We start from the raw sequence: 12107 nt of genomic DNA, 5'->3' as shown, positions 1-12107 counted from the left end.
TGGGGGGTGGGATGCAGAGTCCTGAGAAGTAAGCAACAATGAGAAAGGGGCCAGGTGGGCCCCAGGTGGGTAAGAACAATGAGCACAAACAACCAGAGGGCACACCTTCCACACAGTGGCCCCAGCAGCATGACCTCTTTCTGCACTTACCCCCCTCCAGCATGACCCTATAAAACTTCCCTCCAGTCCCTGCTTCTTTGCAGACAGCTCCTCCTCTGTAGTGCTGCCCATTGCATCCTTGCAACGTATTTTCATATCTTCTCTAACAAATCTGCCTTTCGTTACCTATGACTGTCTCCGTAAATTTCTTTAGCACCTGCACCACTGGCCAGTCACAACCAAGACAGAGTTAATATTTCTAAAACTCTTAGAATAGTGCCTAGCACATAACAAGTTTTATGTAGGTGTTAGTTAAATAAAAAATCCAAATCTCGGCCGGGCGTGGTGGCTCGTGCCTGTAATCCCAGCACTTTGGGAGGCGGAGGCGGGTGGATCACCTGAGGCCAGGAGTTCGAGACCAGCCTAGCCAACATGGCAAAACCCTGTCTCTACTAAAAATACAAAAAAATTAGCCAGGCGTGGTGGCGGGCGCTTGTAATTCCAGCTACTCAGGAGGCTGAGGCAGGAGAATCGCTTGAACCCGGGCGGGGAGGCAGAGGTTGCAGTGAGCCAAGATCGCGCCACTGCCCTCCAGCCTGGGCGACAGAGCGAGACTCTTTTTTGAAAAAAAAAAAAAAAAAATCCAGATCTCACATACGCTGAGTCATGATTGTTCGGGACTCCGTAATTCCTAGTAAGAGAAAACATTTGGTTCTGCTTGCTACCTGTTCTTCGGACTTTTCCCAGTTTTGTTCAATCTAAAGATGCTTGCAAAATGGAACTGAGTTTCTCATTAGCTATACGAACTGTCATGATATTCGCTTTATTTTTATCCATTGCGTTTGTTTTCCCACTTCTCTTTTGTCTAGTGCATCCAAATGGATGATCTGAAAAAGAAATCAGCCCCTCCAGACAAAGACCAACAAAATCGAGGGATTTAAGGCATGAGTGGGGATCACAGAGGTCGGAGCGTACAAATTAGGAGTGAAATAACGTGGAAATCCCATGTTTTTCTCTGTTTCCCATGAATATTGGCCCAAACTCCTCCTGAAAGCCGATGCTCCAGCATTTCCCAACTATTGGTTCTTTTCAAAATTGGGCGCCAGGGTCCCCAGGCCAATGCCATCGAGGAAGGCGCCGGGCCCCCTGGAAACGCTCCTCCCCTTTGGAGGAGGATTTCGAGGCGGGGCTGCCACGCACGCTCCGTGCCCGCGGGCCCATTGGAGTGGCCGCTGGACGCGTGCGCAGGACCCGATGGGTGCCCGGACGCGGAAGAACTGGCCCCGCGGAGGTTCCCGCTTCTGAAGCGTGGGAGGCGGAAGAGACTGCAGGTTGTAGATTTTGGTCTTGGCCCCAGCGTGTTCCCCCAGACCATTAGAACCCAAGAGAGGAAGAGGAGGCATCGCGGCGGCGGCTGAGAGGCCGAACCCCCAACCTGTCCTCGAGGCGGGAGGGGGGCAGGGAGGGGAGAAGCACCGATCCCAGGGCTGAGGAGCCTCCAGGACCAGGTCCGGGAGCATGGGGGGCTGGACCGGGTCCCCGAGCATGGGGAGCTGGAGTCGCCAAGGCTGCCCGGCCGGGTCCTACCCGACTGTCAGGTCCTCGGTGCTAGCGCTGCCCGGGCAGCCGCAGCATCTGTAGCCCGGCCCCGCTTGTGGTCCTCAGCCGGAAAGATAGCAGCATGAGTTCCGCCGCTGCCTAGTTTCCTCCCCCTCCTCTTCTCCCTCCTCTCTCCTCTTCCCCAGACCACCTCCTTTCCCGCCCCTGCGCTCTTCTTTTCCCTTCCCCTCTGTCCTCCTCCCTTCCCTCTGCCCTCTCCCTTCCTCTCCCTCCCCCGCCCTCTTCCTCTCCCTTTTCACCCTCTGCCCTCCTCCTCTTATCCTCTCTGTCCTCCTGCTTTTCCATCTATCCTTTTCCCTCCCTCTTCCTTCCTCCCTCCATCCTTGTTTTCCCTCCATCCCTCTTCTTTCCTGCATCCTTTCCCTTCATTCTGTCGCCTTCCACCACTACCTCTGCATCCTCCTCCCCGCCTCACCATCATCCTCCCTTCCTCATCATCATCCTCCTTCCCTCCTCCTCTCCTACTTTTCTCCGCCCCCAGCCCCCGCCCTCGTCCCCAAGCCTCCGCCCCTTAGTCCCCGCCCCCAGCTGCCAGTCCCCAGCAGCTCAGTCCTGCAGTGAGAGTCTTGGGAGTCCATAGCTAAGCACCAGGAGCTGAGCACTGCCCGCTGTGCCTGCCTGCAAGTCTGACATGGCTCAGGAGAAAATGGAGCTGGACCTTGAGCCTGATACATCTTACGGGGGAACCCTGAGGAGATCCAGCAGCGCTCCCCTAATCCATGGGCTCAGGTGAGCAGGGTTGGGGAGGATGGAGTACAGGGTTCAGGGGCTCCTTGCCCCCGTGCGAGCAATCTTCCTTCCTTAAAGTGCACGTTTGAGCTCATTTGGGCTCTTCAACCTGAGGGGGTGGCGACTCGTTTGCTTGATAGTGACTTGGGTCCCAAGGTGGAGTGAAAGTTTAATCTCCAACTTTGGGCAGTGTGGAGGAAACGGTTCCCCCTCCACCTGGGGCCATGTTGTCCCACTGTAAAAGGAACTGCAGAAAGCTTCTGGCTCTTCTGACAGGTTGCTTGCCCGACTAACTTACACCAGGGAATGTCAGATCGAAACCCCTGGAACTAGATATGCAACTTGACACCTGTCTCTCAGAGCTGCTATTTCTAAGCTTAGTTTAGGAATCCTGGTATTAACAGAGGTTTACTTTAATCACACTTTATCTAATAACTTGTAATTAAGTGGTATGTTCACATCACAGTACGTGATTTGGATTTACTCTAATGTTTTCAGGTTCCAAAACTGCCTGAAATGCATTGCAGTGAATAAAAAAGAAGGGTGGTCTGTAGCTTAGGGTCAGTGAAAAGGCACGTTTTAGAAAACGGTGGAGAGAATCGACTCTTCAATTTCGGTGGTAGGGTCTTGTGTTTTCATGTGAATAAGTCATCGAGGGTCTATTTTAAGGTAGCATCTTGTAATAGTGAAGGTTAGGTTGGTTCATCTCCTGAGCCTATTGTATTTCACTTTTATAAGGAGACAATTCATCTTAGGTAGAGAGCCAATTTGCGAGACCCTGTAGAAATGGCATTAGTCCAAAAAAGGAGATGAGAGTACAATTAGCCAAAAACATATTAATCAAGCACAGTGAAGGCAAAGAAAGAGATAATCCTTGCTGTTGAACTGATTATAACATCCATATTTTGGGGAAAAAACAGGTTGACTTTTTCATTTATTAAATATAATTTTGAAACTGGGGGAATGTAGGAGTGACTTTTTGCTTTCCTGTTGCTGTCCTTGGCCCTGAATTTATTTTGGTTACTGTAACAATAAACTGGTCTTTTTCTGATTGTCTTTTGAAATCTCGTAAGCAAGCAATTGCTAGGGACTTCAGCAATTCTATTGACCTGCATTTAGACTATTGTAGCAAAAACATACTGTTGTTTGAATCATGATTTAAGTAACATAGCATGATGTGACACAAGAAGGGGCGAGGAGACCAGGTCTGGTCCCAGTTTTCACTAACTAGCTATGATCACGAATGAGTCATTTAACCTTTCTGAGTCTGTTTTCTCATTTGAAAATTAAGAGAGCTGAATTAGGTGATCTCAGTGGGCCCCGAAAGCCCAGTGCAGTTCATTTCTGAAAAATCCTTCTGGAATTCTCATCCTTATTGTGGCATCGCCCTCTGCTAGGCACTGCAGGGATATTATAAAACATGAATAAAACACCTCTCTACCAGTGGGTTTAAGACACATCCACATTTCTCTTTATTAAGAGACAAAGTAGGTGTCTCAAGAAGCAGCTCATCTCCCAGTGTACTCTTTGGGTTCAAAGGAGAGAGTGATTGCATTCCGTTTGTGGATTGAAGAGAGGTTTGTGCCATGCCTTCACTGAAGGGTATGGCATTCAAGATGGATGTGGAAGGAGAGGAAGGATTTTAATAGATGGTGGCAGGAGGCAGAGCATTTGAGGCAGAAGGGGCAACAATCTCTGCTATGTTTATTCCATCCAACAGCAGAGTTCAAAGGTAGGACACATGCTTAGGGTGAAGGGGGAGATGTCTTGATCCACCTCGTATTGTAGAACAATGCTCCTCGCCCCTTTTCGCATCATGGCAAACACAGAAAACAGTACTCATTGGTTCTCTGGGGTAAACAGATGAGGCTGCTCAGGTCTGGTGGTAACCGGTTTGGGGGCGTAGCTCTGACCAGAAGCAGCTAGAGTCAACCAGTCTGGAGCTCCGCCTGCACCACTTCTCCCAGCTGCCCCCAACCACTGAGATCAGTATCTCTGCAAACCTGTAATCCACAGCACACCACTTGGGAAGCTCTGCAGAGACGACGGTGAGGAGTTCATTCTCTGTATGAAATGAGGAGCCATGGAAGATTTCGTTGTTAACTAGAGAACTGATGTTAATGTATTTGAAAGAGATCTTCCATTAGAAAAATTACTAATTTTGCTTTTTTGTTTGTTTTTGTTTTTTTCAGTGACCTTTCACAGGTTTTTCAACCTTACACACTTAGAACTCGGAGGAATAGTACAACAATTATGAGCCGTCACAGCCTGGTAAGTATAGAAGTAAGTATCTGAAGTGATTTAGATTGGGGAAAATACTTTGAAATGGAGTTCTTTCTTAAAATGATGTGCTATGCACAACTTTTTAAGAAAGAAAAGATTGATTTTACCTATCTTGTTTACTGCTTATGCTGTGGCCATTCAGCTTTTGGTACAAAAAGGATACATGGTTAAAAATTTTTCTTTGCTGTGGGACTTTGTATTTTTTAAAATTGTTCATTATTATTTGTCACTACTTGCATCAGGCTTGTGAGGTAAGTCAGGATTAACTTCTAATTATAGCTGAGAACAGTGGTCTTCATTTGTCCTAGGATGCACACATCACTTGAAGGTAGCAGAGTGTTTGTTTCTGACACTTACCTGTTAAACAATGCTGGTTTTCCGAAATGAAGACTCCTTTTAAAATGCTTGTATTTATATTCTCTGAAGAGTTACTGATTGTGACTGATCTCTGTAGCCAGAACTGTCAGGGATTGCTTTGTTAGTTGGTCACATTGGGATAAATTATGATGAGGTTTTTTATATGGTAGCAGTTCACATGTGGAACTCACTTATCCAGCAGCTTCAATTCTCTGGAAGACATCTGAAATGAAAGAAGACAGATCCCTAAATGGCAGAACTAGATTTCCATAGTCTGTGCGCAGAAGTTCATCGGTTTATTTATAGGAGAGCCTCTGACCTCTGAATCATCTAAAATGTATGCACAATTATAATAAGCTTCCAATCCAATAGTGTGTGAGAAGCAGCAAATTAGAAGGGATGCATTTTAGTTAAAAGTATACTAATAGCTGCTAGCAAGGGAGGAGAGGGAAAAACTGAAAAACAGACATTTTTTAAAAATTTGTGGCTAATTAGTATAAGGGCTAAGAGCCTGTTAGTACACCCCAAGCATGTCATTGGTGTAGAATCATATAATAATTTATGTTCTTAAGGATACCTGGGTCATTAACTTATTCATAAATTCTAGTAATACCTACACTTGTATAGTATTTTACCCATTACAAAGTACTTTCACATATTTAATTGTCATAACAACCCCTATTTAGGGAGGGCAAAGATATTTTTCCCAATTAAAAGAAGCAGCAGCTAAAACTCAAGACGTTAGAAGTGACTTGCTCAGAATCGCACAATTAGTAAGTGTTAGAACTGGGAATAGAATAGAGATCTCCCAGTGCCATTCTGTTTGGTATAATTTGTTTAAGAAAGGGAGAACTAGAACACATTTTAGAAAGATTTCCAACTGAAATGACTGAAAATACTTACAGGGGGAAATGTTAGCTATCTGGAGTCTTGATTCATTTTACCTTCTTCTCTGAGGATACTGGAAAATATTACTTATTTTTGCTGGATATATGAAAAATGTTTATACATGTTATACAGCCATGCTCCTGATAACAGTAGCATAGCAAAGAAGGGAAAGTGAATTTGCCTCTCTACACTTCACTTACCTCTTTTGTAAGATGAGAAGATTCTTATCAACAGTGGTCTAGGTTCATCTCTCACTGAAATACCTAGTTTTCTGAAAAGGCCATGGTGACTCACTGCTCTTTGTTGATCCTGATGCATCTTTTCATTCCTGCCCCTCTCCTTTCTAGCATTTTGGTCTTCCAAAACTCAGTTTAATCCTTATATCTCCTCTGGGCAGGCTTCCACAACTATCATAATATTAATTACACTATATACACTCTATCACAGGATGTGCTATAAATCTTAATACATTTATCTGTGTCCCATGGTAACCTGTGATGAGTAAGGTGTTGACAAATGAAATGGACTGGATATGCAGATGTAGGATCTTCATGGCTCACCAGCTGATTAGATATAAGGACTAAGAGAAGGAAGACTCCAAGTGATGGAAATTTTGTGTGTTGGTGACCGGGGATTGGCGCTGCGTAGGAGTAGAGAAATTGAGATGATTGGTAGTTTGAAGGGGAAGAAGATGAATTCTTTGGGACATAATTGGATTTAAGGTGCCTCTGGCCCCATGATATTCTTCAAAGCAGTATTCTCCCTTTTTAAAAAGATTCTGTCTGCTTCCAGTGTCACCACTTTTTACTTTGAGCAGATGACCCTTCTTACTTTACAAAGAAGACAGACACCTATCTTGTGTAAATGTCAGCTTTCTTTGCCTTGAAATGTCTTTAGCTTCACGTATGGCATTTCTCCCCAATGGTTCATATGCTTTTGACTCTCCTGTTGCTTTGCTCGGTCTATCATCTCCTCTCTATCTTGTATCTTTTCCGTATTCCTCACGAGCTCTCTTCTTTCCACCTTCTCCAGACTCATGCATCTGATGGGGGAAAACAAACTGTTTTCTTTTTCGTAGGTCTCTCCTTCCCTTTTCCTTCCCCTCTCCAAGCTCTTTCAAAGCATAATCTACACTCCACTGCCTCTAATTCCTTGTCTCCTCGTTTCTGGCCAGTTTGTAATCATGCTGCTTCTACCACAACTCCATTAAAAAACTGTTCTTGCAAAAGTCACCAGTACCCACTTAACTGCCAATGTCAGGGGCCTCATTTCTTATCCCCCTTGAGCTCTTTGCTTTATTTAACCCTGTTAGCTAGCACCTCCTTGGAGTTCTGGCTCTTTTTGTGTGTTTTTTTTTTAGCCGATACATTGCCCTGTTGTTTCTGGTACTACACACAGCTTTGCTCTGTTCTTTCTGGTCTACTTTCCGGTTTTGTCTAAAATTGTCAAGTTGTGTATTATGTAAATGTAGCATGTAAATTTCTGACTTTCTCCCCAGTTAGTTTTTGGCCATCCTCATGTCAGCTTTCCTGATCGTTTCACTGCTTCTTCAGTTTCTTGGGTTTCCCTAACTGACACATCTGTGCTCTCTTCCACAGTCTCCTGTTGGAGAGTCTTCCTGCTGTATTTGCTCACCTTGTAGCTTAGTGTTTTCTAAATGATCTTATTAAGAGTTTGCCAGTGGCCGGGCACAGTGGCTCACACCTGTAAGCCACTTTGGGGGGCCAAGACGGGCGGATCACGAGGTCAGAAGATCGAGATCATCCTAGCCAACATGGTGAAACCCTGTCTGTACTAATATACATTTATCTTATGCTCCAGTCTCCCTTAATGGTTGTAAAAATTAGCTGGGCGTGGTGGTGTGTGCCTGTAGTCCCAGCTACTCGGGAGGCTGAGGCAGGAGAATGGCGTGAACCCGGGGGGTGGAGCTTGCGGCGAGCAGAGATCATGCCATTGCACTCCAGCCTGGCAACAAGAGCGAAACTCTGTCTCAAAAAAAATAAAAAGAATCTTAGAGCATTTTATTACTATTTTATACTGCTCACTGCATTAGTATTCAAAAAAGTTTTAATAGCATGGGGCCTCTTAAACAGGGTGATTGTTATTTGGTTTTATAGTATTACAAGTTCATTTATATTTTGTTATAGAATAAATAGTAGTAGTTTTTGTTTTTTGTTTTTTGTTTTTGAGACGGAGTCTTGCTCTGTCTCCCAGACTGGAGTGCAGTGGCGCGATCTCCGCTCACTGCAAGCTCCACCCCCCGGGTTCACGCCATTCTCCTGCCTCAGCCTCCCGAGTAGCTGGGACTACATGCGCCCACCACCACGCCCAGCTAACTTTGTATTTTTAGTAGAGACGGGGTTTCACCGTGTTAGCCAGGATGGTCTCGATTTCCTGACCTCGTGATCTGCCTGCCTCAGCCTCCCAAAGTGCTGGGATTACAGGTGTAAGCCACCACGCCCGGCCAGTAGTTGTTTATATTACGACCACTAGAACTCTCTAAGACCTGTTGATATAAATTGTGTCTTACAGTTTGTGACCAGCTTGTAATTATTGTGAAGGAACATAATTTGGCCTCCAAATCATTTCTGCTTTGTGTTATTAAAAAAATGATGATCTAAGGGAAAGCATCAGTTATTTTAAAGATACACCTTGCCTTTCCAAATTGTTTTTTTTTTTTTTTTTTTGAGACGGAGTCTTGCTCTGTCGCCCAGGCTGGAGTGCAGTGGTGCGATCTCGGCTCACTGCAAGCTCCGCCTCCCAGGTTCACGCCATTCTCCTGCCTCAGCCTCCCGAGTAGCTGGGTCTACAGGCGCCTGCCACCACGCCCGGCTAATTTTTTGTAATTTTAGTAGAGACAGGGTTTCACTGTGTTAGCCAGGATGGTCTCGATCTCCTGACCTCGTGATCTGCCCGCCTCGGCGGTGGATTACAAAGTGCTGGGATTACAGGCGTGAGCCACCGGGCCCAGCCCCAAATTGTTTTTTGTTAACTAGTAAGATTTGTAGTGATAGAATGTGATGAGATTTTAGAATGGATTTGGATCGTGAAAGCAAAGCCTCCTCATTGCAGTTTTAAAGTGTTTTTGAAAAACATCAATCATAGACAAAATACTATGTACTAGACTTATTAGCCTCTCTTCCCCCATTGCTGCATTGGTAATAAAAATTAATAGCTTTGGTGTTTTTTTTTCCTTTCCCTTCTTATGTAGTTCTCTATTTTAGATAACTGGGATAATGGATATGTCTAAGGCCCATAGTCTTTATTTCTCTAAATTTACGTAGCTTCACATTCATTTGGGAAAAGTGCTGAAGTCAGTGTCTGTCTAGCAACAGATGGTGCTTTGAGGTTGGACACCTGGTGTACTTTTTGAAGACTAAATATACTGCCTCTAGTGCATTAATGTTCAGTGATCTAAAGAGCTAAATTTCGAAGAAGAATATGAAAACTTACCTTGGAAGAGGTTGTACACCAGTACTGACAGCAGACTGCTGCTTTGTGATTCGGAAAATAGTAAATGTTTACTTTTTCTTTCCAGTTGCTGTCATCCTCACCTAATCGTATTCCTAGTAGCAGACTGCATCAGATCAAAAGGGTAAATTTTACTTACTAGCTCAGATTGGAAATTTTTTGGATTTTACATTTTTATTTTTATTTTAAAGATTTAGATATTAAAATGAGTTGGGATGCAACTCTGGTTAGTTGGAGACAGATTATAATTCTTCTGGAGTGTGCAGATAAAATATACAAGCGGCATGAATATTCTACTCTACTGTGATTATGTCAATGAGGTAGAAAAGTCTTTTTATTTTATTTGAAGCCGAGAACTATGTGGATAAAAATTACAGTGTGTGGAAGAGTTAATATTTTGTCAGTGATCCTACCTTTTTAGCACATATGTTTGTCTTTGCAGGAAGAAGGCCTGGATATGATGAACAGAGAAACTGCGCATGAAAGGTTAGTGCTTTGCAAGAGCAGGGCCTAGCCTAGTAACTGTCTTGTTTGTAAACACTGATGGCCCTTCCCTTTGTTTATTTTAGGGAAATGCAAACGGCAATGCAGATAAGCCAATCATGGGATGAGAGCTTGAGCCTGGTAAAGTTTGCTCATGTCTGTTTGGTTTTCATTTTCTAGAAACTTTTATGTTGTTCACTGGCTTCATTAAGTTTTTCGCACGCTTCTGTCCCCTTCTACTTCCAAATTGATACTTGTTTTTTGATCTCTGCTTTTCCAGCAGAATATTAGAGTCCGTACCTTTCTCTTTGGAAAATCTGGGTGTGTTATAGTAGTAAATAAGAGCTGTGATGTGCTGAATTTATTATGATTATATGACACTTTATGTTTACAGAGTGACAGTGATTTTGACAAGCCGGAGAAATTATATTCTCCTAAGAGAATTGACTTCACTCCAGTTTCTCCAGCACCTTCACCCACCAGGGGATTTGGAAAGGTAGGATAATTGACAGGATATTAAGTCTATTTCACAAACTGAGCTGTTTACTCTAAAACGCACACAAATCACACCACTTTTAAAGTATCCAATGCCTTGAAAATCTATGGCAGTAATTTGGAAAATATACATATATATATATGTAATTTAGTTATGAGACACAAAGACAGCCAAGCAATTCTAAGGAAATTGTTTCTGTCATTTTGAAAAGAACCTTTTGAAAATGACTGTGGGTCTGGTATGGTGGCTTGTACCTGTAATCCCAATTCTTTGGGAGGCCAAGGCGGAAGGATCACTTGAGCTCAGGAGGTCGAGAGCAGCCTGGGCACCATGGCGAGACCTCATCTCTACATTAAAAAAAAAAAAAAGATACAAAAAAATTAGTCGGGCATGGTGGTGCACACCTATAGTCCTAGCTCATCAGGAAGGTAGAGCAGGAAGATGGCTTGAGCCCAGGAGTTTGAGGCTGCAGTAAGCTATGGTCGCATCCCTGCACTCCAGCTTGAGCAAAAAAGAGACCCTGTCTCTAAGAAAAAAAAAGGAAGAAAGAAAACTGGAGTGCTAGAACTATTTTAATATTGAATATGTTTTTTTCTAGTAATGTTTCTCACTATTCTTACAGATGTTTGTGAGCAGCAGTGGGTTGCCACCAAGTCCAGTTCCCAGTCCAAGACGATTTTCAAGGTAAGCAAACTTGAATTTTAAATGTGGTTGAAGTACCATTCATTACATTTATCTCTCAGATTAGCTTTTTGTGGCTGGGCACGACGACTCATGCCTGTCATCCTAGCACTTTGGAAGGCTGAGACTGGTGGATCACCTGAGGTCCAGAGTTCAAGACCATCTTGGCCAACATGGTGAAACCTCGTCTCTACTAAAAATAGAAAAATTAGCTGCGCCTGGTGGCAGGCGCCTGTAATCCCAGTTATTCGGGAGGCTGAGGCAGGAGAATCGCTTGAACCAAGCAGGCAGAGGTTGCAGTGAGCTGAGATTGCACCATTGTACTCCAGTCTGGGCAACAGAGCAAAAACTGTCTCAAAAAAAAAAAAAAATTATTTTTCCCAATATTTCACTGTGAAATTTTCAGACATCAAAAGTGAAGGAATTTCACAGTGAACACCCATATACCCACTGCCTGTAATCTACAGTGAACACCCATATACCCACTGCCTATAATCTACCATTAACATTTTACCAGAGTTTTTTCTTTTTTTTTTCTTTTTAATTTGAGACGGAATCTTGCTGTGTCACCAGGCTAGAGTGCAGTAGCGCAAACTCAGCTCACTGAAACCACTGCCTCCCGGGTTCAAGCAATTCTCCTGCCTCAGCCTCCCAAGTAGCTGGGATTACAGCCATGCACCACCACACTCGGCTAATTTTTGTATTTTTAGTAGAGATGGGGTTTCACCATGTTGGCCAGGATGGTCTTAATCTCTTGACCTCGTGATCCGCCCGCCTTGGCCTCCCAAAGTACTGGGATTAAAGACATGAGCCACAGCGCCTGGCCCCAGGGTTTTTTTTAGGGGGGATTTAATGCTGATTTATATTTAGTGGGGACACACACACACACACACACACACACACACACACATGCACGCACACCACAATAATCCTTTTTAAGAATAAGGAAAAAATGTTAAAGTTCATAGACCAGTCAAATCCAGTTTCGCTCCTGTTTCCC

At 44.0% G+C, this 12107-nt stretch overlaps 2 protein-coding genes across 7 annotated transcripts in view; one reads left to right on the top strand and one right to left on the bottom strand.

Moving 5' to 3' along the window:
* FAM122C (family with sequence similarity 122C) overlaps positions 1–1759 on the bottom strand; it is a 75248-nt gene extending 73489 nt beyond the window's left edge. Inside the window, exon 1 of the mRNA XM_012001325.1 lies at positions 1687–1759. The gene's annotated coding sequence lies outside the window, so the exon portion shown is untranslated. The remainder of the gene's footprint in view (positions 1–1686) is intronic.
* FAM122B (family with sequence similarity 122B) overlaps positions 1319–12107 on the top strand; it is a 33737-nt gene continuing 22948 nt past the window's right edge. For 2 of the 6 annotated variants that reach the window (XM_012001328.1, XM_012001327.1), the window contains exons 1-8: positions 1327–1430; positions 2201–2448; positions 4641–4719; positions 9515–9571; positions 9890–9933; positions 10017–10071; positions 10325–10426; positions 11049–11110. In XM_012001328.1, the coding sequence (XP_011856718.1) occupies positions 2351–2448; positions 4641–4719; positions 9515–9571; positions 9890–9933; positions 10017–10071; positions 10325–10426; positions 11049–11110 (497 nt within the window). In that variant the 5' untranslated portion in view covers positions 1327–1430; positions 2201–2350. Of the gene's footprint in view, positions 2449–4468; positions 4497–4640; positions 4720–9514; positions 9572–9889; positions 9934–10016; positions 10072–10324; positions 10427–11048; positions 11111–12107 lie in introns of those variants that run through there. The other 4 variants (XM_012001331.1, XM_012001333.1, XM_012001330.1 and 1 more) reach the window with 4 other exon arrangements.

This window comes from Mandrillus leucophaeus, unplaced genomic scaffold, assembly GCF_000951045.1.
Source record: "Mandrillus leucophaeus isolate KB7577 unplaced genomic scaffold, Mleu.le_1.0 Scaffold659, whole genome shotgun sequence".
NCBI lineage: Eukaryota > Metazoa > Chordata > Mammalia > Primates > Cercopithecidae > Mandrillus > Mandrillus leucophaeus.
This window is presented reverse-complemented; position numbering and strand designations above follow the sequence as displayed.